Here is a 25728-nt window from a genome sequence, read left to right on the forward strand (position 1 = left end):
TCTGCTGCCAATGACTGGAACGAATTGCGAAAATCACTGAATGAAGTTGGAGACATATCTCCCTCATTAACTTTAAGCTTCAGCTGTCAGAGCAGCTTACCGATCGCTTCAGCTGTACATAGACCATCTGTAAAAAATATTTTTTAAATCCTACCAACTACCTACCTCATCCCCATATTTGTTTTTCTGCTCTTTTGCACACTATTATTTATACTTGCACATCCTCATCTACACATCTATCACTCCAATGTAAATTGATAAATTGTAGTTACTTCGCCACTATGGCCTATTTATTGCCTCACCTCCTTACTTCATTTGCACACACTGTATACAGATTTTTCTATTCTGTTATTGACTGTACGTTTGTTTATGTGTAATTCTGTTGTTTTTGTCGCACTGCTTTGCTTTGTCTTGTCTAGGTCACAGTTGTAAATGAGAACTTGTTCTCGACTGGCCTACCTGGTTCAATTAAATTTAAAAATTTAAAAAAGACACCTTAATAGAAAATGACTCAAGTAAACATCCCCCAGTAAAATACTACTTGAGTAAAAGTCTAAAACTATTTGCTTTTAAATATACTTAAGTATCAAAAGTAAATGTAATTGCTAAAATATACTTAAGTATCAAAAGTAAAAGTATAATTTCAAATTCCTTATATTAAGCAAACCAGATGGCAGGATGTTTTTATTTAATTTTTTTAATGTATGGATAGCCAGGGGCACACTCCAACACTTAGGCATAATTTACAAACAAAGCATTTGTGTTTAGTCAGTCCGCCAGATCAGATGCGGTTGTCAAAAATATAAATAGTAAAGTACAGATACCCCCCAAAAATGACTTAAGTAGTACTTTCAAGAATTTTTACTTATGTACATTACACCACTGCACAGGAGACAGGCAGGCTGGGAGGGCAGGTTGCCAAGGAGGGGCAGATAGGTAAAGAACTTTAAGCCCCAGCCAGCAACCCTACGGCCACATTCTGCATGGCTAGCAGGGAGAGAACAGGAGCCTGTACTATACAAGCTGCCACCTTGCAGGGTCACCTCCACAAGGGTCATGATGACTGGGTAGCCCCAGCATAAAATGCACAAATTCCTTGGTGAGGGAATATAAAACACCGGTTTGCTATTAAGTGACCTTTATCACTCTAGTATCACCTGTGAGTGACACTGCACACCTCCAAACCTGACTGTCTGGGAGCCATAAGGTGTGTCATATTTGAAGCTGGGTTCTGTCTGTTCAAAATCAATGGTTCAGCTCAAAGTGGACATTCCGCAGCTTGCTTTTTGCCCTCTACATAATAGCTGTCAGTTCATCTTCAGAAGTGTAGAAAGGGAAATTCCCTGTGTCTCTGCACCAAAACAATTATGAAATAAAATAAAAATAAAAATAAATTTAAATCAACAGTTCAAGAATATCATAACTTGTATCATAACTTGTTTGTCTTCTGAGAGGTTTCTAGTGTTACATAAACCCAGAGGGTGTCTTGTGAAATAATAAAAACCTGAGCCATGAGTCAATCATATGCATTACAATGCGTATGCAGTGTACCCTATGCTAATGCCTGATGGCCATGGACAATGGGCTCTATTGTCAGATCAGCAACCAGACTTCATTCAACTAGAACTGTCTCTATTACCATTCCCACAAGGGCCGCCAGCCAATCAAAGCCCTCCATCGGAGTACAGTGGGTGGAGCTTGGGACATGTTTAGGAGATTTGGGGTGACCTCCATCAACAGCTGCGATAATCCAAATCATGAACAGTTTGCACTTCTCCTGCCCTGGGATTAAGACTACATTTTTGAGTTGACAAGGTGGCCCTTGAAAATTGATTGATTTTCCAATATTATTTCCAACTTACAGTTTTACATTACCAGATAGGATATACTCTTTCCCAATCCATACAAGGGTCCCACTCTCAACCCAATGCCCCTGCAACAAACTCTCTCTGTGTGCGAGTCAAGATTAAACAAGACCTTCCTATTGGTTTAGATGTGGAATATTTGAATGTTGGCAGGCCACCTTCACAGGCTTACTTTGGGCCTCGCCTCCAAAATAACTAAGAAACAGTGCTCTATGGTGGCTGTATGGAGGCTTTTGTCTTGGTCTTCGCCCACCATCCCGCTCTTCCTACCACTAAATTAATGCTGGGAACTTCCGGCCCCTCATAGCCCAGCAGGACAGGTCCAGTGACTGTCTCTCTGAGACATGAGACAGCAGCAGGGTCAAACCACAATAAATCCTATTTTATAGGGGGCAAGCCTGACCAACAACAGCCCCCTTTACCCCCTACAGGCCTCCTCTATTCCTCCTCCCAACCTCAAACAAATGAGCACTATCAGGTCAGACGGCCTCTGGACGAGAGTGAGCATGTGGGACATAGAGACAGAGTACAGGGTGTTTACAAAATACACGACTCAATGTCAGTCAATACCAGGAATAATGGAGTCACTTGTCCAAACAAATATGGAGATAAATGAACCGATTAGGATGCAACTCTGATTAAGGTTTGTTATTTCTTTGTCCATTCCTTATCATCAGATTATCTGAGGTAAAATGTAACAAATGAGGACATAAACCAACATTTAGGGCTGAGATTATTTTTTTAAAAGTCCATAAGGAGTTGTCCAAGCAGATGGCTGAGGTTAATAGTCCAACAACACCCTTTGCATTCAATGTTCTTGTTTAACTATGTAGTTGGACAGTCTCTGTATGTAACTGCATTTTGAGTTGCGCCTGCGGTCTCTGTTCCCCATCTCCTGCCAACATGACCACAACCCCAGTGTCTAAATCAGGGCCGAGTTACAGGGTGAGAGGGGGGTCAGAGGTGGCCAAGTGAGCCACACAGGAAAGAGGCATCCATCTGGGTGATCCCCCCCCCCCCCCCCTGGGGAAATGGGCTACTCATGCCATGCAGGTTCTGGATCAGACTAAAGGCTTCCGCATGCGTCGGATCATCTTGAGATGCTGTAGCCTTCCTCAAAACAGTCAGAAGTAAACTAAGATAGATTTCTTGAGTTGTTTTTTATTTTAACGTTTTTGCCGAGGAGATGTTAGTTGCACAATTTTATTTCTAAATAAGATGTTTGGAGCAGTATTTCTCAAGTGAAAAAATGTGCATCAAAACGAGTCGTCTACCATTGAATGACAACACTTCATTGAATAATCCCTACTGTTGACCAATGACCGATGAAGGGGCGTAGACTTCGCCTCCGAACTTCGGCTTGCTTCGAGAAAATGCCTTGCCGAAATCCAAAACAAACAAAATGTTACAAAATGACGTCATAATATATGCACAAACTATTCTGAACTGTTTCGGATGGGAAGCATGCGGACAACTTAGCACACAGACTAGTTATGCTGTTAACGTTTGCACTGAGACTCCAGGAATGAGACGGCCAGGAAGGATAATGTCCTCTCTAGGGGACCAGGGTGGAGAATTCGATTAACATAATTCTAATCACCACAGAATTACAGAGGGCTGGGAATGGAATGAGTTGCTCCAATCAAACATGAAGACATCCTCCAACACATTTAACAATAGGAAACACAACTGTTAGTACCTGACTACTCAGTGATGATCTCAAACTTCCTTTTATTACCTAAAAACCTGAGGATGCAGGTGAAGGTCTGGTCTCTAAATCATTACCATCTGTAACTTTTGGACTGGTAGTCCCAATGTAACCCTAATGCAAGGAACATGAGCACTTAAAAAAACTAAACCATGTTTACCACAGCTGAGGTCAGAAAGTTAAGCCAGTCCTTTAGCTCTGTCTAAGAAGGATTCCAAATGTCAGAGGTTGAATTGGGACGGGGCACACATATTTGATGGGGAAAAAAATAGAGCTCCATCACCTTGGTAAAAGCCAAAGAGAATCACAGAAGGGTGAATGAGTGTTAATGAATTATCACGTTCTTTCATCCTAACGTTTTAACCAATCTCTACAGAAAATGAACAATCAGCACCGTAGAACAACGAGACATAATACATCGGACTAGCCCTTAACGGCCCAATCCAACACATCCATCATCAAAGCCATTGGTTGTGTGACGGAGATCCTGCCTTCACATTGTCATGTTTCTCCCAAAAGGCCTGGCTGGCTGGTTTGCACTGGGGTAACCTTGCTAGAGGAATGCAGTGTCCTGTCCTCCTTTGTCTGTAGACCATTGTGAGTCTACAGAGTAAACAGAGGGACAACATCCTATTGTGAGGCATCTCAGGAGCTCACAATCATATCCTACTCTGACCCGCTAAAAGTATTTAGACATTTTAAAAGTAAGGTTAATTAGCTAGACTATATTTAGGCCCTCTCCAACAAGAATTCTTGTTAATAAGGGAGTTTTTCAGTCCACCCCAATGTGAGAGTTGTTTTTGGAACTATGTTTAGCTCAGAAAGAGCAGACAGTGAGGCAAATTGTTTTTGTGTTAAACTTTCCTCTCTTCCAAGACGCAGGTTCTTGCCATTCTGCGAGCACACTTCTGGGATTTGTTACAATAAACTAGGGCTGGGCAATATACCATATCTAATGATATACAGGTATGGATGTTTCAATTTGAATTTGCCTTCTATAAAAAGGTATTTGAATGTTTGGTTTATTGAAATGTGATAAGCCGTGTGTAACGTCCATTTTTATAGTTTACTTTGCTACTTCAGTCATCTCTTGCTGCCTCTTTCCACAAAGACCTAGCCCTGCCCCTTGTCACTCAAGGAGCGCATGTTGTTCCTTGACCATAAGACACTTGCCTTCAGTCTGCATGGTTAATGCAGAACATTTTATTTTAATTAACCTTTATTTAACCAGGTAGGCTAGTTGAGAACAAGGTCTCATTTATAACTGCGACCTGGCCAAGATAAAGCATAGCAGTGTGAACAGACCACACAGAGTTACACATGGAGTAAACAATTAACAAGTCAATAACACAGTAGAAAAAAAGAAAAAAAAAGAGAGTATATACATTGTGTGCAAAAGGCATGAGGAGGTAGGTGAATAATTACAATTTTGCAGATTAACACTGGAGTGATAAATGATCAGATGGTCATGTACAGGTAGAGATACTGGTGTGCAAAAGAGCAGAAAAGTAAATAAATATAAACAGTATGGGGATGAGGTAGGTAAATCGGGTGGGCTATTTACCGATAGACTATGTACAGCTGCAGCGATTGGTTAGCTGCTCAGATAGCAGATGTTTGAAGTTGGTGATAAAAGTCTCCAACTTCAGCGATTTTTGCAATTCGTTCCAGTCACAGGCAGCAGAGAACTGGAACGAAAGGTGGCCAAATGAGGTGTTGGCTTTAGGGATGATCAGTGAGATACACCTACTGGAGCGCGTGCTACGGGTGGGTGTTGCCATCGTGACCAGTGAACTGAGATAAGGTGGAGCTTTACCTAGCATGGACTTGTAGATAACCTGGAGCCAGTGGGTCTGGCGACGAATATGTAGCGAGGGCCAGCCGACTAGAGCATACAGGTCGCAGTGGTGGGTGGTATAAGGTGCTTTAGTAACAAAACGGATGGCACTGTGATAAACTGCATCCAGTTTGCTGAGTAGAGTATTGGAAGCTATTTTGTAGATGACGTCGCCGAAGTCGAGGATCGGTAGGATAGTCAGTTTTACTAGGGTAAGTTTGGAGCGTGAGTGAAGGAGGCTTTGTTGTGGAATAGAAAGCCGACTCTAGATTTGATTTTAGATTGGAGATGTTTGATATGAGTCTGAAAGGAGAGTTTACAGTCTAGCCAGACACCTAGGTACTTATAGATGTCCACATATTCTAGGTTGGAACCATCCAGGGAAGCATCCAGGGTGGTGATGCTAGTCGGGCGTTCGGGTGCAGGCAGCGAACGGTTGAAAAGCATGCATTTGGTTTTACTAGCGTTTAAGAGCAGTTGGAGGCCACAGAAGGAGTGTTGTATGGCGTTGCAACAACGTTGATGACAACGATGCTATTTTGACAACGATGCTATCTTCACTGTGCTTCTTAATATAAATTCACTAGCATTATATAATAATACTATTCATTTGTGTTTCTTACATCTGCAAACAGCTAGTTTACATTTTCTTAGCAAGTTAGCCGCTAATGCTAATCGCTAGCTAATAAATGTACTGAGTCAAAGCAAATGTAATTAGCTATACAGCTTGATAATACCAGTGATTGTGTAGACCTCAATCAGCATGTTGTTTGTGCAACAGTATCTTCAAATCAAAGAGAAATATGTTCGCTACATGAAGTAGCTGAGCGAAAACATTTAAGGTAGACAAAGATTTTACAGTCCCCTAGGAAACACTTATCAACACTTTAGTTCCTACCTTTTCACATTAACGCCTCCCTCGCAAAAGTCTTAAAAAGTATTAGAAATACATCAAAACACAATAATGTTGATGTAAAGACCTCTGCCAACTAATATAAACACTTATATTTCGTTTAGGAGAAATTGTTGCCTCCTGCTTTGTAACTCCGTTACCAAAAACCCACAAGATATTTTCTAATGAAATTATGGAAAGTTCACAGAAGTAAAAATGAATGGTAGATCTATCAATTTGTTATAGTTATTTTACTGCCATCAATGTTTAGCTTAAATTTTTGATAAACGATTAGTTCTTCACATTTTAGGCGCAGCAATGTACACATGGAGGTAGGCCTATGTGTGAATAGCAAAATGCAAATTGCGGGGAAAAAAACATTCTAAAATGAACAGCACACATGCAAGCAGATTCATGGACAGAGATGGAAATATCCATTAGAAAGAGGGAGGATTTAAAGACGCATTAACTATCATGGGTTGTTAATATGAGTAGATAATGCATTTGGGTGATAGACAACGAAATAAAGTTGAAAGAAAACCAATAGAACAGGAGAATGCATAATGAGCAAGTCGATATAAAAATACTATTAGCCTTTTGCACAGTACAGCTTGAGTTGGCCTGACTGAAAGACCAATATGGGATTTATCATTTTAAATCATTCAGAGTGTATGTCACTGTTTCTCATAGAATTTTTCACTCAGGGCGCCTTTCCTTCGTCAGGGCAGGCCATTCGAATTTTTTGGCCAAAATTAAAGTATACCCACTTCTCCAGGCACCACTACACCACTGTCTCGATCAATAACTAAGAGATATTTTTAAACTCAAGGTGCCATGTCATATCTGACACTCCATTTTTTCTGCAGATATCGCATAAAAACCTGAGGGAGACTTTGCTTGAATTCCATTACCAAAATTAGCATCTCTAAAAATAAAAAAAAGTTTTAAAAAATATATATATTTTTAACATTGCTCTGCCATTTCCGGGTTGCAAAATGTTGAATAGTTTGCCTATTTTCCATTTGTGAGAAAACAAGATAGTGTAGAGAATCATAGTACCATCTAAACCACTGAAATACATTTTCCATAACGTACATAAAGTACATTGTACTTTCAGCTGTTTGAAGCTGGTGTACAAAAAACTAAAAAACGCAAAAACTAAACTTAGGAACGGGAAGCATAGAAATTGCATACACAGAACAAATCTACCGCTTGCATTCAATGATAATTACAGATATATAACTCACATTTCTATGTGAATTTGGTCAGGTCGCACAAAAACATACATATTGCAGTCAAAGTGTAATTCCGTTACTGTGGAATTGCCCATATTACTTAGTTTCAAAAGTCTCCAGGAGTCAGTGGACATCCCTGTGACGGTTATGTTTGAGGTTTTACATTGTATTAGTCATATGTACGGGATACAGATGGTATACACCGTCCAACGAAATGCTTACTTGTAGGGTCCTTCTGGACAACGCAACAATAAGAAAAAATAAACTATATAAATATGAACATAAAGTAAATGGCTCAGTAGAATAGAATAAACTTTTTAGCATAAGTACAGGAAGGCAAAATGTATCTGTTTTGGGGAAGGGGGGGATTGGGGGCAAGTGATAAATTGTGCAGTATTTAGCAATGTGTATCAATGGGGGGATTTTTCCTCTTGTACAATGTGTGATAGATTGAGTGGGATGGATTGAAAAGTGAGTGTGTATGCAGAACCCAACACCACACAGATGCTCCCCATTTCACGCTGTCACCAATACCCAAACGTTGGATAGGAACACCAGCTGCACACGGAGAGGTAAAATAGTGAGATGTATACTCTCTAGTACTCCAGACCATATAAATGGCATCTTTTGCAAACAGCATGCTACTGAGGACCTTGGAGTGACTAATATGTCTGATGGTTACACCACCAGTGAGGGAATGAAAGCCATCAAAAACGTTTTGAATGTCCCCTTGAACCACTCTAAACGGAGACATCAAGGCTGTTGAGACTGCGGGGGTTGGCTAAACACATTATCTCAGAAATGCTCGCTTTAAACCGGTGACACCCAATAACACATTCAAATCCATAAACACAATTGAATTTATGTTCATCAATAATTCACTTTTTGGGAAGTAAAAAAATTTTGAGTACATTCACATAAGACTTTCTTTGAGCTTGTGGCGAAGACTTATTTCCATTGAACCATCTGTTTCATAAAACAAAATCAAAGCAGAAGAGAGGCTAAAGGGTTTTAATGAGCAACTTCACATCTGTCTTAAAGCATAGAGACAGATGTTGGAGAATATTAATGTGTGAATAAACCAAGTCAATCTAACTGCACCAGCCATCTTAACCTACATGAGTGAAACAGCGGTGCAACAAATGGGATACGGAACATTTGTCTTCCGCCTTGGTTATTGGTCTGTTAACCACACTAAAGAGCCAGTAAAGCCAATTTGCGAATCAGTTAAAGATGAATCATAGTGGGAACTGACAATTAAAATGACACTCAAAAGGCAAACTAAATATTCCCCAAAAGGATACAGCATCTATGGGAAATACTTCCTTAATAGACAACATTTTCGATCATGCTTTGATGTTGGGTGAATATGTTGACTTGCATTTTTTTTAACAAGATTAATGGCTAATAATTGTCTCTAATAGGATACTGAAATATGTTATTCATATCAGTTATAGCTCTCAAATAACCACCAGATAACATGGGGGAAAGTTTTTGGTGACTAGTATTCTTAACGATTATCTGAATATCTTTCAGCATTAAAAACTGTATAAACAGGACAACAGACGTACACTATAATAAAAGTTAGTTCCATAACCTTGCAATATCACTTTCCTCCACCATTCCTCATCTTCACAGGGATATTGGATAAGACAGTACACACTTTAAACTTAAATGTAAAATGTTTAAGATCCTAGGCTACATTGAAACAATCGTAGCCTATCCGTCTGTTAAGTAAATTACACTTAAGTGTGGTTAGTCGGTGCTCGAAATTCAAAATAGTCCGCCAAACAAATCATGCGGTGCTGGTTGAGTTAAAGTTATTTCTGTTATAAATGTTGCCCGTTAGGTTTAATTTCCCATATTATTTATCTTACCTTATCCCGGACATTTTCTTCACATTGTGAACATTGAGTTGCCTTGGTCTTGAAATTATAATGTAATGTTGACTTATTCTTGTTAATTTTCCCACCGCGTTGGACGGTCTGAAAAAGAGACAGCTCTCCAGTAGTGATTTAGATATGGAGTCTCCGCCTCTGCACGTGAGTCATACGATGGGGGTCACCCCGCGATTCGAGTCCAGGACGTACCCACGCGCTTCCCGCTCATCCTGCTATTGCCATAAGGCTACCTCCGACGGAACATTCGACACAATTCTAAGTCTACTCTTGGTCCAATGTTGATGATTTAGATTTATGTCTCATTTTCACGTCTTTAATATTGAAGTTTTTGAGAGTCCTAAATACATCCCCCCCACACACATGGGAATTTAAAGTGTAGGCGTTCCTAAGGGCTTAACATTATAAACAGGCCACTAGCTGTTGGTTCTGCAGGGATGGGCAACTGGCGGCCCGCCAATCCTTTTGCGTGCGTGCGTGCGTGTGTGTGTCACAGGAGGTTGGTGGCACCTTCATTGGAGAGGACGGCTTGTGGTAATGGCTGGAGCAGAATCAGTGGAACGGTAGCAAATACATCAATCACATGGTTTCCATGTGTTTGATGCCATTCCATTAGCTCTGTTCCAGACACTATTATGAGCTGTCCTTCCCTCAGCAGCCTCCACTCGTGTGTGTGTGTGTGTGTGTGTGTGTATGGGGGGGGGGGGGGGGGGGTATTGTAGAATTGCCCAAAATTAACACTAAAACTTGAAAAAGTACGTGAAATTAGTTATAAAATTGCAACCTTTTCTCATGGCAAAATGTGTAGAATTTCAGCAAACTAGCTTTAAAACAGAAATGTGTTTTCTACATCCCTTGACAAAAATGTGTAGAAATTATTTGAGGGCCCTCAAGATGAGTTCAGATTTTTTTTGTCCCCCACCCACATCAAAATTGCACATCCCTGTTCTAGTGTTTGATTAGGATCTCACAGTCAAAGAGTGAACTGGATGGAAGACACGGGGTCAGCAACAAGAAAGCGAACAGAGACACCTGCTGGTTGAGTTTCTTAGCACAGAACGTTCTCACTCATCCTGAGAGCCCCACTAATGTATAACTGAAGCAGTGACAACAACAGAGAGGTGACCAATACATAGCAGGGTTAAAGGTTAAAGTAGTAAACAGACATGAGGGCAATCAACACTTTATTCACAATCAAAACTCTGCTATGGGAGTCTCACTGCTAAGAAACAAAGAACACAAAAAATGAGGGCAATAAATTAATATGCATGTCAAGATGCATTACATTGTTGTGTAACTTGTTTACTCTTGTGCACAACAGAGTCATTTTACATGGACTTCTTTTCATAGTGAATATTTTCTAAATGCTTTCTCATCTTAAATAAGTATTTTCAAACTACAGTGGGGTTTGAGAGAGCAGAGGAGAAATTCAGAGAGATGTCCAGACAGGACAAATGGACAAATACAGAGCTAGGAAAATTCATCAAGCTACGTTCTTTCTAAAAGGTAATATTTGTCAATTCATATCAAACACGAAAGAGAGGTCTGCCTATTTTTCTGAATTATAAAAAATATTGTAAACATTTATATTAATTGCACAACATACATTCAAATACATATTGTACAGCAAGTCATTATTTTTCGCAATGTTATCATAGCACCATGTATAGCAAGCTGAACAAACTAACATGATTGGATCTAGCAGGTGGCATTAGCAATACAAAGGAGTAAAATGACATCCACTTATGAAATGTACACATTCCGCTGGTGTGAAGATGCTTGTTTGGTAGTCTCGTCTGTACCATTGTCTAGGAGGGTGGGGTAGTGGTTAGCGAAGTCCCATCCTGGTTTAAAGTGAACTAGGGGGGATAAGCAAGGTGGTGATGTGATGTGTCTTTCATATCCTGACCAGCTCCATCCCCATACAGTCTGGTGTGTTGTCGTTCTCACTCCTGTATTATCCTTGGGGGGGTGTAAAGAATCCTCGCATGACATCAACGTTAATATAATGTATATTGCAAAATAATGGGGTAAATGTCCTGGGGAACCATTCTGTAGCCATAACACAAACAAAAAGAAGTGAGAAGGTTCCAGAGTGGTATACTACAAAGCAGGTTCAACTTTGATAAAGTTGTTCACTTCAAACCAGGACTTCTCTAACCACTACCCCACCACCCCTAGGCAATGGTACAGACGAGACTACCAAACAAACATCTTCACACCAGCAGAATGCATACATTTAATTGGTGGATGTCATTTTACAGTTGATTTTCTGGTTCATTAAGAAAGCTAAACATAGATATGTGTTTATGGGTAAGTTAATTAGACCATACATATGTCAAGCTTATCTTTCTAAGAAGTTATTTCAGAATATTCAGGGAAGTTAGCAGGCTAACTCCTTTATACTGCTTTGTAGCATACCCCTCAGGCGTGCTAGCATGTTCTGGACAATACCTTTCATGCTGTGCAGTGAGGCGAAAGCTTGACTTGATGTTATCGCCTGACATCATACTCCCACGGGGGGACGATTTAACCCAGATGTGGCACAATGCCATAAGGGATGATACATTTCAGGTTGTGGCAGCAGAATTGACATTAAACTAATCTTGGTACCCAATGTTAAGGCGGTTATGAGAGACTAATATTAAACACACCTCACATTCACTGTTCACACAGGGCGAGTGTTGGAAGTCAAAGTATAGGTTCGAAGTGTATCCCCACTCAACTGATCAGTCTCCAACTCAGTTTGGCGGTCCTGACAACTGGTGTGATGGGAGATGAGAGGTGAGGACATTCCTGTGCGAGTGAATGAGTGTGTGTGTGTGTGTGAGAGAGAGAGAGAGAGAGAGAGAGAGAGAGAGAGAGAGAGAGAGAGAGAGAGAAAAAGAAAGAAAGAGAGAAGACAGGAGAGGTTATAGTTTTCATTTTCTTGGATGTTTCAGTATTTGCTTTGCTGGGTGATGATCTGAGCATCAGTTGCAGCTAATGTAGGATCAGCATCGTCCTCCATAAACTCCCACAATAATGGTAGATCAGATTACATTCCCATGAAGTCTGTACAAAGTCCTCAGGTTCACCAGTAGTTCTGGTCCTCCTTTATTGGCAGACTGCAATATGGTGGGTTGTGGGACACAGGTTGTTAACCAACCCATCCTTCCCAAATCTGCCCTCTGTATAAACAACACATAGATGGAGATATATTAGTGTTTCAATCGTACAAATTGCTGATAATCGTAGTTCCAGCAACTTTAATAAGAAAAAACTAGAAGACGACTCAGACAAATTACCAGAAAATACCAAAGACAAAGGACACTTCATAAGTACAACACCACTGACTTTGAAAAGTAGGTCTATCTAAGCCTTAAGGGCATGACATTGAAATGCAGGTAAGTATTAGTTACATGAAAAGCTTCAAACGAGAAGGTTGAAAAGCATGCTGCTGGGCCATCTGACAAAGCAAGATAATCTGGATGAAGAGGGGGAGGTTGGCTGAACTGAAGGGAACAGATGGGTTATGACAAACTCACAGGGATTTGGAAGAGGGCTTCTTCACTTTTGGCCTCTTTCGACGATGAACTGGCCTGAAGAATGTACAGCGCGGACACGCACACGTACGTGAGGGGGAAACACACACACAAACAGCGGAAACAAGCCATTAGGATTCATTGCAACATGAGGAACAGAAGCTGCTACACTCTCATGCTTGCGTTTTAGAATTCACCTAAATAGTTGTTTATTAATAGAATCAACAATGTGACAATTTGTGCAATCCCTATGAAGTACCTCAGAGACTTTATAATCTGCTTAAAAGAAGTGTTCCATTATATTATTTACCCAATGCAGGAAATGCAGGAAAATGTACAATTCAGACACCAAAGGACAAAAAGACATAAAGCCTGAAAAATTAGAGTACCTGTATTCACTTAAAGAGTTTCTGTCTTTACCACCTGAAATAGAGATCATGTTATTAAAGAATTGAAGTAGCAGTGGTTTGTGTGTATGTACAGTGGGGCAAAAAAAAGTATTTAGTCAGCCACCAATTGTGCAAGTTCTCCCACTTAAAAAGATGAGAGAGGCTTGTAATTTTCATCATAGGTACACTTCAACTATGACAGACAAAATGAGGGAAAAAAATCCTGAAAATCACATTGTAGGATTTTTAATGAATTTATTAGCAAATTATGGTGGAAAATTATTATTTGGTCAATAACAAAAGTTTATCTCAATATTTTGTTATATACCCTTTGTTGGCAATGACAGAGGTCAAATGTTTTCTGTAAGTCTTCACAAGGTTTTCACACACTGTTGCTGGTATTTTGGCCCATTCCTCCATGCAGATCTCCTCTAGTGTCCTCAGAAGTGTACCTATGATGAAAATTACAGACCTCTCTCATCTTTTTAAGTGGGAGAACTTGCACAATTGGTGGCTGACTAAATACTTTTTTGCCCCAATGTATGTACTGTACCAGTCAAAAGTCTGGACACACCTACTCATTCAGGGGTTTTCCTTATTTTGACTATTTTCTACATTGCAGAATAATAGATTTAATAATACATATTTTTTACACTTTTTTGGTTACTACATGATTCCATATGTGTTATTTAATAGTTTTGATGTCTTCACTATTATTTTACAATGTAGAAAATAGTACAAATAAAGAAAAACCCTTGAATGGGTAGGTGTGTCCAAACTTTTAACTGGTACTGTATGTGTGTGTGTGTCTTTCTGACTCACCTGTCTCTGGATTGCATTGCTTGTGGCCTTTGCAGCTCCGCAGTTCCATAAGTTGCTGGTGCATCTGGTTGAGGGCAGTACGGTCCAGGGTGCTAACCCCATTTATCAACTATAGACAATCAGAGGACAGGATATGTTACCAAACACTGTAAAAAATCACAATAGGAGGCTACAGCTCATTTGTGAGATGTAAAAGAGAGAGGGAGAGCAAGTGAGCAAGAGAACGGGAGAGAGAGAGAGAGATACCTGGTATGGGTCAGTGTTCAGATCGAAATACTCTATGAAACCTGTGGCGAACTCGCAGAATATGAAGTTGTGTGTGTCGTTGATGGTCCTGAGGCACCAGTAAGTGTTGTTGTTGGCGCTAGTACAAGCACAGAATGGACCCACTGGCAGGGGATGGACAGAGACAGACGTAGTTATTCAAACAAGATACATGGCCAGTTTTAACGCACCTACTTCATCTTATTTTTGGATCTTTACAATTAATCATTCAATATATAATTTTGTGGCAGTGATGAAGCAGAGTGGTAAAAATTCAGGAATCCCATGTCTCTTTACTTTTACTCTAACTGTTACTATTGTTCTGCATTTGTTTTAGTCTGTATTCTGTCATTCCATACTTGTCCAGAAGGGGGCAGTCTGCCAGTGCTGGTTGTCATGGGTGAAACAGGTGAGACCAGGCATGCTGCAGGTGTCGTTGTTGCGGAGCCTCTTGAGCAGTTTACGGAGTTTCTTCCTACGTTTCTGCTCCTTCATCAGCCACTGCTTCTTCTGCTTAGAGGGCATTTTGCTGAGGACACACCACAAGAGGACATATAAAGAGAGATACACTGATTTGTGAGGATCTCCCTCTCTCCCTCTCTCCCTCACACACACACAAACACGTGCACATACACACCACCATCTCACAATCATTACTTTAGTGAGTGAATGCGGCCTGCATCGAGTCTGAACATCCCTTTGTTCTTGGACAGGTAATTGGGGGTGTTACACTGGCACTCTTCAGGCCGAACCTTCTTCAGGTGACCTTTGACCTCACGCAAGTTCTTTATTTTCGTCTGCAGGGTTTCAATCTGCGCACAGCACATACAAAATAGTTAACCCCCGCAATGACAAGAAAGGCTACAGATCAGCCAGGTCAGATTGAGGATCAACTAGAGCAGTACCTCGTGCTCGATGTGGAGCTTATGGTCTTTCCAGGCCTGGAGGGATTTGTAGAGTCCTCCATCACACCTGACTGTGTCATTCATCAGGATGGAGCACCTGTGGGGAAAACACACACCAGCTACTGTATCATCACCTTTACCTGACAACTGCATTTACCACAGTTTACAGCAGTTAGCACTTTCTTACAGCACCCTCTCAACACCTGAGCATGAATTACTGTAAAGCTAGTGTGCTTCACAAGAACATAAAGATTAATCATACTACTACTCATAGACCCGCCGACACGGAAGCTCAACACACATATTCACATGCACACACACACACACACACACACACCTGTAGGTGACTTTAAGAGCGGCAGGTGGTGTAAGGCTGTTGCTGGTTGTAGGTCTGGCTGTAACTCCCATTCCACTGAACTCCTCATCGTCGTCCTCCTGCAGGACCGCTCCTCTCCTCCTCTCCCCAGGCCTGCTGGTATTCCGGAGGCCCACGGGCCTGTAGCCCTCTTCCAGGTCCACAGCATAAAGGTCTCCATCCAGCTCAAAGGGAATGGACCGGGCCCAACGGTTCCTAGTCAGACTCTTAGTGGACTTTACCTCTGACGGGGTTACAAGATTTATTAGTTTCAATGTTATTATTACAAAGGTATTGCAACGCCAATGACCCAAGAGAGAGAGGGTGTTAAAGTATATAGCATTTGTCACTGTTTTTAAATGACACACAGGAAGTCACTTAAATTGTATTATGTCTCATTTCAATAAAAATAAAATATTTTTGTAAAGTTTTCTAATCTGCCACTGCGGGACAACAAATACTTGTCCTATAATTTGCAAGCACAATTTATAGGCCTTTGATAAATGGTACATTTTTAAGCCACTGAAAGGACTACTCACTTTTCTTGGTAAGCAGTCTCTTCCTCTTCAGGGGTGTAATTTTGAGGCCTAGGGGGCCACAGTCACAGCTGTCTCCAGCATTGGAGACGTGTCCAACCCACTGCTGGGACCTGCTGCTGGCCATCAGAGCCTGCATACGTGGGGCATAGAGACTGGCCATGCCCTTACACTTATACAGCCTCAACTTACCAGACGGGTCCTCCAGACACTGCCACTTCTACACACATAGAGAAGGGAAAGGGGGGGGGGGGGAGATTTAGCTACATTTCTCCCTCCTTTTTCAGAGAGGGGAAAATGGGGAGAGAGATTTAGCTATATTTCTGCTAATGTATAAGTGTTTGTGCCTGTGGGTATTGTACGGAACTCTTACCTGCCCTGGCTGTTCACAGGAGCTCTGGTACTCTGCCCTCTGACACAGGTCTTTGACCCGCTGGTACTTGGGGAGGAAATTCTCCTCCTGGGCCACCTCCTTCCCATCAGCCTTCTTGTGGAGCAGTTTCCTGTGTGAACAGGATGGACTCAGATGAGAGTAATAGAACATAGACTAAACATACATAAAACTTTGATCACATGGCTGTGGGGGATTATCCCTTTAATTGCACTTGATTAACCCTCCTGTTGTGTTTGTTTCATGTTAATTCATTCTGTGTTCCCGGTCCAAAATGACTGCACCATTATAGCTGATTATAAATCCATAATAATACATATATTATCACCTAATGTTGTGTTATATCACGTTTTGAACTTCTATTTGTTATTTATGGCCTGTGTGTGTGTGTGTGTGTGTGTGTGTGTGTGTGTGTGTGTGTGTGTGTGTGTGTGTGTGTGTGTGTGTGTGTGTGTGTGTGTGTGTGTGTGTGCTCAAACACGCATGTGGGGTTCTGAGAGAGGAAGTGTGTCCATCTGATGAATGGGCATGTGCCTGAACTCAATTTTATACACTAATTGTAGTCTCACCCATTCACTTCTAATGACCGGTCATTTTTGAGCAGGAACACCACAGGTGTACAAAAGTTAAATAAAACACCCAAAATGTAATGAAAATCATCTAAATGTATTTTGTGTGTTCAGATGCCCTGTATGGACAAAGTCATGGAACCTTATGACAATCAGATTAAATTAACTACATTTTTCAGAGAGAAAACTTGGAAATCGGTCCAATTTTGCCGGAACACAGCAGGAGGGTTAATGACTCAATTATGAATGTAACATACTGACCCTCGCTCTACCAGGAAGGAGTCCCTCCACATCTTCCCCTTCTTGTTCACCTGGAACCTGCAACAAAAGAAAGATATTTCAGGTCATCCTGAAGCGACATGGAGTGTCCATTGTGTTAAGTTCAAACCATGCAAATTAAGTTGCGACCCTCTGTACCTGTTGACAGGTTTGTCTGTGTCCAGGAGTTTGAGGATGGACTTGCCGTCCATATCAGAGGGAACATCGGCTCCGGCCATGTCCAACAGTGTGGGAGCCAGGTCAACGTTCAGCACCACATGAGGGTTACTGCAGGAGGGCACAAGAGCAGGTGGGGGAGAGAGATGAGTGCTGCGTAAGAGATATTATCAAGAGAGTAGTAATAACAGTGAGATAAGAGCCAAAAGACAACCATTTCTATTGAAACATATCCTAAACAAGGTACTGTACAAAGCTTCAAAGTTGCACTCACATGGCTCCTGCCTCCACATTGGGGCCTCGTATGTAGAAGGGCACCCGGATGTCAAACTCGTAGGGCATGGACTTGCCCTTGACCAGGCCGTACTGGCCAATGTGGTAGCCGTGGTCTGATGTGTAAACAATGTAGGTGTTGTCCAACTCACCTGTCTCCACCAGCATGTTGTACACCTGAGGAGGAGGACACAGTGAGACAGGTAGTCAGGTAGATGTAGTTGAGCATGAGAGACTATTTTCTGTTTGTCTTTCTTCATGTCTGTCTGTCTACCAGCCTGACCCACCTTGTCCACACAGTCGTCCACAGACAGCAGGGTCTGCATCCTCCGGCGCTGCAGCATGTTGGTGAACTGCATGTGGACGGGTTTCATGGGGCCTGTGTAGCGCAGGATCCAGTGCTTGTCTGGGTTAGGAGCATAGTTATAGCTCGGGGTTCTGAGAAAGGGATGGAGGGAAACGAGTACTTAGTTCTCGACGAAATGTATCTTCATTGACGTGTCTTTGTTTTTCCTGCCATGGAACTGACTTTTTTTTACCAAGCACATGAGACAGAGGAGTGCTTACTGCTCTGATATCTTCACCATTATGTCTCCAGAAATCCCAGAGGAGCTTTAAGATGAAATCTGTAGTTGTTGAAACTGCCATGTTTGTTTACGATATTACAACAACAAAGGAGTTGCATCAACCAGCGAACGCAGTTTCACTGCACGCGGAACAGAACAGTAGAATATGGACCGCAACTTTTTCTTTACCACGATGCTGGATGCCCCTCTCCTCCGTTTCATCAACAAAACAGAAACTTTATTTTAAAGGCGGTGGGGTGAAGAGGGGTTCTCCCCCCCCCCCCCTTTACAGAAAGCATTTTACAGATCACATTCTATAGAGAGGTGACATATCTTTTGAATTAACACTGAATAGTATTGTGGTAGGGAACATTGTGATAGTTCTCACAGTATTCATAGAAGAGTGTTTAATATGCATAGCTGTATAGTCTAAATGTGAAATTCTGGTGTGAAGGAAGCATTGTTATATTGCACTGCATTGTGTTGTGTTGCATATTGTATTGTATTGAATTGTATTGCATTGTCATGTGAATTCCAATAGAAATCAGATTATACAAAGCTGTGGTTGGTTTCATGATGTAGGGGTTGGAACCAAAATCATTTTCCAATCGTTCTGTTCGGAACAAAATTAAAAAAAATCTCTTTCAGTTCCAGTTTTCCGACCACCATAATAAAGTTTTGAACTGGTTCGAACCCGAAAAAGTAACGGTTCATATAGTTCATTTGGCATGAAGCGGGGACTTGTGTGTTCCGGGTGCTGTTTCCGTTCCTCAACATTTTTTGCTATTTCCCTGAACCGGTTCCAATCCCTGTGTTGTTTTACTATTGACATATACGACAATAGGCTCTCCGAGTGCTTGCGAATGGCTCCAACTACACCTTTGAAACTGATCTCATAACTTATTGTGTATGCTGAATTGGAGGCATATGAACCAAAGAAAAGGCAACCAGCTGCCATTCTGATCAATATCAGCTAACATAGAGAGGACCATTTTATTAATATGAACTAGTATTAACTCAGGGGTAGATGGAACCTTAATGATTTCAAAGTTAACAAGCTGCTAAATATCTAACGAGGGCTTGGAGGCAAGGCATATTTAACATTCCAGCATATGGATTTGACTTGGCAAAAAGCTAATCGTCTATGGCCTTGGAGCATAAGGCCCTGACAACAGATTTAAATAGAGGATGAAGATGAGTCACTGCAATGTGGATGTGAAAAGGGTTTTCTGGAGGGATGGCGTAAGAGGGGAGACATTTTCTTTCTCTCCATAAAGGGAAAGCGAGATAATTTATAAGCTCCCAACAGGGGGGGGGGGGGGGGTGGTGTAGATTTCTGAGAAAAAGCAATTAAAAGTTGACATTAAAACAGATTGGGCTGAATATAATCACTGTGTTACACTTTTATTCAGTACTTTAATGATGCTTTTGGGACTCAGGATGATCGACCAAAGACACAGGCTCATTACTGCCTCCCTGTTTGTCTCTCACATGACCAATGGGAGAGGTGGTATTATCCCAGGACCAAGCGTTCATCTTCGGGGTACTGTGCCAAGCAGACAAAGGCTGGGACCCATAGTGTGTTATCATAGTCTATGGATGCCTATTTATCATGAACCTCTTTAACGATGCCAATCTACTGTAAAGTCTGCAATGTACAAGGATCATCGCTGATCCTACACTCAGCGTACACGAGCACACTGCGTCTTCTGTCAAATGAGTGTGTCTGTGTCTGTTACAGTATATCCTTACATGTGCTGCGAGGCGTTGGGGAAGGCAGTGCTGTACTGCGGTGCTGAGTCCTCTGGCCCATGTGGGGCAGCGTGGCTCAGGACCATCATCACTGGTCGGTGGGGGTACATCCTCTTAGAGGAGCGGAAGTAGTTGAGGCTGTCATTGGTGATGATGTCTGTGAGATAGTCCTGCGGAAGCAAGAATCGCCTGTACATGAGGTTCTGAACTCTAATATTAGGCTACTTCCTTCCAGAAAGGGAAAGAAAAATGTGTATAGAGCAATAAAGCTTGTCATACAGGCTGCCTTATAACAGCATTTAGATTGAGATAAACTGTTTACTGCTGGTTACTACTGTATACTATTATATACTACTGTATACTATTATATACTACTATTTACTACTGTATACTACTGTTTACTGCTGTATACTACTGTATACTATTATATACTACTGTATACTATTATATACTACTATTTACTATGGTATATTACTGTTTACTACTGTATACTACTGTATACTATTATATACTACTGTATACTATTATATACTACTGTTAACTATTGTATACTACTGTTTACTACTGTATATATTGTATACTATTGTATACTATTTTATACTACTGTATAACAATATTATCATAATTTTAAAGAATTGGATGATTAAATCAGGGTTATTCATCATCATAGGTTACTACTCCAATATTTGAGTGAAAACTGAAACAGGATGGAACCTTTGGATAGTTGCTGCCATGCTTCTCCCGTGCACCGTTCCTGCACAGAGTGTAGTTGTAGAAGCGAGAGTTCTTCACCAGCGCTACCCACTCCCTCCAGCCAGGGGGCACATACGAGCCATTGTACTCATTCAGGTACTTCCCAAAGAAGGCTGGGACAAGAGGTGGGCACGAGTACAAAGTGATTCAATATGCAATAATGCATGTGTGTCTGTGTGTGTGTGTATATGCTGCACAGTTCACACTCACCCGTCCTATAGCCTGAGTTGTTAAGGTGCACAGCGAAGGTGTGAGGCTCATGGTGGGCCTGCCAGGACGGCGAGGAACAGTTCTCATTGTTGGTGAAGGTGTGGTGGTTGTGAACATACTTCCCTGTCAGAATAGAGGAGCGCGATGGGCAGCACATGGGAGTAGTGGAGAAGGCGTTAGAGAAATGGGTGCCTCCCTGCTCCATGATACGCCGTGTCTTATTCATGGCTTGCATTGAGCCTGGAGGAGAGAGAGACAGGGAAAAGAGAGGGGAAGGAGGGAGAGAGGGAAAGGGTGAGGGGAAGAGAGGCATAAAGATGGAAGGGGATGAGGGATGTGAGAGAGAGAGAGGGGGAGAGAGAGAGAATAAATATTTTCTGTGAAGAGTCGCTCATTTGAATTCATGTGTACTAAAGGCTTTTCAGGCTGATGCCGATTGTTTAGTGAAACAGATGCTCGACCATAAATTCCTGGTTTTCAATGGTATTCTCACAAGCAATCAGAGCGGAACAAAGGGTGTCAGTGAGGTTGTTATACCGACACTCCAGTCCAATATGCAGTTTAAGGGCTTAAAAGGGTAGGGAGATGGCCAGGGTTTGGCACTCAGACAATAGATGCCATAGGCCACTCGCTCCATGCCAATACTGAAGTTGGCCATGGTGTACTTGACTTCGAGTGGGCAAATGGAGAATGGTGCCAAGAGGAAGCATTACCCTGACCTCTCTCACTAACATGCTGACAGACACTGAACAATCACCACACAGACACACACACACACACTGTGTTTTACCCAGTTCGATGTCCTGGTCGTCAGTGAGGATGAGGATGATGTTGGGTCGGACATTGTTGCGGGCTTGGCGATCCCTCTGCAGACGTGTCCGGTGGCGCTGGCCGGAGAGGAAGGACGAGCCCTGGGCCGGGGAGACCACCCCCAGGAGGAGGAGGAGAAGGAGGCCCCGTCCTCCCATGGCTCTACCTTGTCTTCACCTCCTTCTCACTGAAGCAGGGGCCACTCTGCTGCCGTACTCCCTCACTCACATTGACAAACACAGAGACAAGGATGAGACCAGACCTAAACGATCCATAACATACAAACTGCTACAATCTGGTAGCTATGCTGTGACAATTATAAAACATGTCATATTGACGAGTCAGAAAGTCTGTGGTCTATGGTCATCAGGAGCAGTTCTCTGTGAATTCTGTGAGAAATACTGTAAGTGTCTCTCTCGTTCAACTATTTCTCTCACACACAGACACACTCAAGTAAAGAACAGGCAGATGCCTCCCGGGTGGCGCTGTACTGCAGCGCCACCAGGCTCTGTCACAACCGGCCGCGACCAGGAGGTCCGTGGGACGACGCACAATTGGCCTAGCGTCGTCCGGGTTAGGGAGGGCTTGACCGGTACGGATATCCTTATCTCATCGCACACCAGCGACTCCTGTGGCGGGCCGGGCGCAGTGCACGCTAACCAAGGTTGCCAGGTGCACGGTGTTTCCTCCGACACATTGGTGCGGCTGGCTTCCGGGTTGGATGCGCGCTGTGTTAAGAAGCAGTGCGGCTTGGTTGGGTTGTGTATCGGAGGACGCATGACTTTCAACCTTCGTCTCTCCCGAGGCCGTACGGGAGTTGTAACGATGAGACAAGATAGTAGCTACTAAAACAATTGGATACCACGAAATTGGGGAGAAAAAAGGGGTCAAATAAAAAAATATATAATAATAAATAAATAAAGAACAGGCAGATGTGAGCAAAGCCATTACACGGCGCTCTTCCATATAAATGCACCTGTTTAGGCTCCCCTCGTTAATCAATCATTAATGACGCATTAGAGCGGTGTCATTGCCTCAGTGTAATGATCTCTGCTGGTGAACACATGGCTGCCAGTCTGGGGCTAATGGGCCTGGGCCAGGGGCCAAGGCTCCCTCGTCTACCCGAAAAGAACAGGGGGATGGAGCAGGGCGGAGGTGAGGGAGAGGAGAAAGAGTTTAAAGACGGGATGAGATTTACCAGAGGAGACAGAGGTTATTGAACAGGAGGGCATTGTTGTGGGTTGCTTTGGTGAATGTTTTAAGGAAAGAAATACAGAATATTGTTGCTCTCAAATAGTTACAAAGTGTGCATTGAGAAAGTGTTTCAGGGCAGGATAAAAAAGTCCTCATAAGACGTAGACGTGGTGATGTGGTGGTGCATTATCTGTGTGCTCAGTAAGAGGAAATTATGTAGATGCAGTAAACTTCACTGATGCTTTACACACTGCGTTTCCTCATTAAACAATAGACATCACGCTGTGACAGTGCTCTGTTCGTAAATTATAGCTTCATGCATCATTTGCTAAATGTATATTTGTTTTATATTGATTTGATAATGCAAGTACACCTCTGACTTCTTACAAACGAACCCCAACAGAGTTTGTCATGATTACATATGTTCACAGTACAGGAAATGGCAACTGATTGTACTTGCTGTAAATGTTTCGAAAAGACTGCCTTGAATACAAATATGGTGTGGTGTTTCTTCTCACAGCTTTGAGATTGAGAAAGATTGGTATTAGAATAAGTAAAAGTCACCCAGTAAAATACTACTTGAGTAAAATAGTATCTGGTTTTAAATGTACTTAAGTATCCAAAGTAATAGATAATGTAATACATCAAGCTCCTTATTCACAGATATCCAGGGGCACACTCCAATATCATTTACAAACCCAGTATTTGTGTTTAGTGAGTCCACCAGGTCAGAAGCAGTAGGGATAACCACACATTCTCTTGATAAGGGCATGAATTGGATGATTTTGCTGCCCTGGGAGTCAGGGAAAATGTATGGTGGAGTAAAAAGTACATATTGTCTTTAGGAATGTGGTGGAGTAAAAGTAAAAGTTGTCAAACATGTAAATAGTAAAGTAGAGTACAGATACCCCCCCAAAAATGCTTAAGTAGTACTTTAAAGTATTTTAACATAGTTACTTGACACCACTGTATAAAAGAGCGTCACAAGGCCTCCTCACAAAATCAATTAACCAACAGCACCACTGACTGAGAGCATTGACAGGATTGAATGGCCTGTGTTCGCTCAGTGTTCTGTGGATCTACAGGGAGCGTATTCCTCCCAGCATAGAAACTGTACGAACACAAAACAGCCCACAACAACAGCTCAACACCAGCCTCTCCCTGCTGGGAGGTAACTCACTCAACAACAACAACCTCACTGGGATGCCATTGTTTATGGGGACAATAGAGCACACACACACATACACAGACACACACAGACACACACACACGCACGCACATGCATGCACACGTGGACACACACTTCACATGCAAACTAAACAACCTACAGAGCAAAATCAATCGAAGGCATTTAATAAAACAATATCGCCATATCCATCAAGCTCAAGCAAACACAAAGTAGATAAGTCAGTTCGGTATGTTACTATTCCAGAGGAGGGGAGCCACCCTGTTTCTGTCACCCTCCTCCCCCTACCTGATCCCAGTGTTGATGCCCAGGGATATCCTCATGGAAAACAGGCCTCTAGGTGCCAAACAGTACCCGTATCCAAGCAGGCCCTTCTGTCTGTGAACGTCCTGATTCTATAACACACTCATACCCTCTCTATACTCACACTCAAGCTCTTCTATCACACACACATGCATCCACCTCCCCATCCCTCGGAAGCACAAACTCACACACACACACACACACACACACACACACACACACACACACACACACACACACACACACACACACACACACACACACACACACACACACACACACACACACACACACACACACACACACACACACACACACACACACACACACACACACACATTATGTGCATCCACCCCACCCTCTTTGCATGCGAGTATGGACCCACACATATTATGCGTACATACGCAAATGCACGCAATCACACATGCGCACACAACGCGCACACACACACACACACACACACACACATCTGCCTTTTCTCTGCTTTTATGCTCCGTCTCTCAGGGCATTGTTGCCTGTCTGGGGAATGGATAAGGTTCTGACCAGGTCGGCTCTGCTGTGTTATATTCTCCCAACTCCTCTGCCCCTCCTGTCCCCCTCTCCATCCCTCCCTTATCCTCCCATCACTGGCATGGGATGAAAACCAAAACAACAACAAGGAACACTATACAAAAACATGTGAAAAGTCACTTAATTAAACAGCTCTGTCGCCAAGCACCAGAAATGCCTCACTGACACTGCTGCAATGACTTTGACAATAAATAAAGGAATGGATGGTTCCCTCTCCTCTCCACTGTGAGTGGTAGTGCTGTATGACATCAAGTATACAGTACCTTCGGGAAGTATTCAGACCCATAGTTTTTTTCCACATTAGTTACGTTATAGCCTTATTCGTAAATGGATTTTAAAAACTTTTTCCTCATCAATCTACACACAATACCCCATAATGACAAGGCTAAAATGTATTAAAATTAAAAAACAGAAATACCTTATTTACATAACTATTCAGAGCCTTTGCTATGAGACTCGAAATTGAGCTCAGATGCATCCTGTTTC

General features: G+C 42.2%; 2 protein-coding genes across 4 annotated transcripts in view; both read right to left on the reverse strand.

The window, feature by feature from the left end:
* Window positions 1-9858, reverse strand: part of LOC109891523 (rho GTPase-activating protein 39) — a 52893-nt gene extending 43035 nt beyond the window's left edge. For both annotated transcript variants that reach the window (XM_031824965.1, XM_031824964.1), the window contains exon 1: window positions 9415-9858. In XM_031824965.1, the coding sequence (XP_031680825.1) occupies window positions 9415-9428 (14 nt within the window). In that variant the 5' untranslated portion in view covers window positions 9429-9858. The remainder of the gene's footprint in view (window positions 1-9414) is intronic.
* A 2521-nt stretch (window positions 9859-12379) lies between these two features.
* Window positions 12380-25728, reverse strand: part of LOC109890966 (extracellular sulfatase Sulf-2) — a 51037-nt gene continuing 37688 nt past the window's right edge. For both annotated transcript variants that reach the window (XM_020483163.2, XM_031824966.1), the window contains 19 exons: window positions 21970-22212; window positions 21180-21419; window positions 20931-21082; window positions 20217-20386; window positions 18186-18336; window positions 17900-18075; window positions 17608-17736; window positions 17452-17508; window positions 16604-16733; window positions 16234-16450; window positions 15677-15938; window positions 15340-15436; window positions 15092-15246; window positions 14794-14963; window positions 14417-14559; window positions 14171-14279; window positions 13349-13382; window positions 12963-13016; window positions 12380-12605 (listed from right to left, as the gene is read on the reverse strand). In XM_020483163.2, the coding sequence (XP_020338752.1) occupies window positions 12575-12605; window positions 12963-13016; window positions 13349-13382; window positions 14171-14279; window positions 14417-14559; window positions 14794-14963; window positions 15092-15246; window positions 15340-15436; window positions 15677-15938; window positions 16234-16450; window positions 16604-16733; window positions 17452-17508; window positions 17608-17736; window positions 17900-18075; window positions 18186-18336; window positions 20217-20386; window positions 20931-21082; window positions 21180-21419; window positions 21970-22147 (2655 nt within the window). In that variant the 5' untranslated portion in view covers window positions 22148-22212 and the 3' untranslated portion in view covers window positions 12380-12574. The remainder of the gene's footprint in view (window positions 12606-12962; window positions 13017-13348; window positions 13383-14170; window positions 14280-14416; window positions 14560-14793; window positions 14964-15091; window positions 15247-15339; window positions 15437-15676; window positions 15939-16233; window positions 16451-16603; window positions 16734-17451; window positions 17509-17607; window positions 17737-17899; window positions 18076-18185; window positions 18337-20216; window positions 20387-20930; window positions 21083-21179; window positions 21420-21969; window positions 22213-25728) is intronic.

This window comes from Oncorhynchus kisutch, linkage group LG5, assembly GCF_002021735.2.
Source record: "Oncorhynchus kisutch isolate 150728-3 linkage group LG5, Okis_V2, whole genome shotgun sequence".
Classification (NCBI taxonomy): Eukaryota; Metazoa; Chordata; class Actinopteri; order Salmoniformes; family Salmonidae; genus Oncorhynchus; species Oncorhynchus kisutch.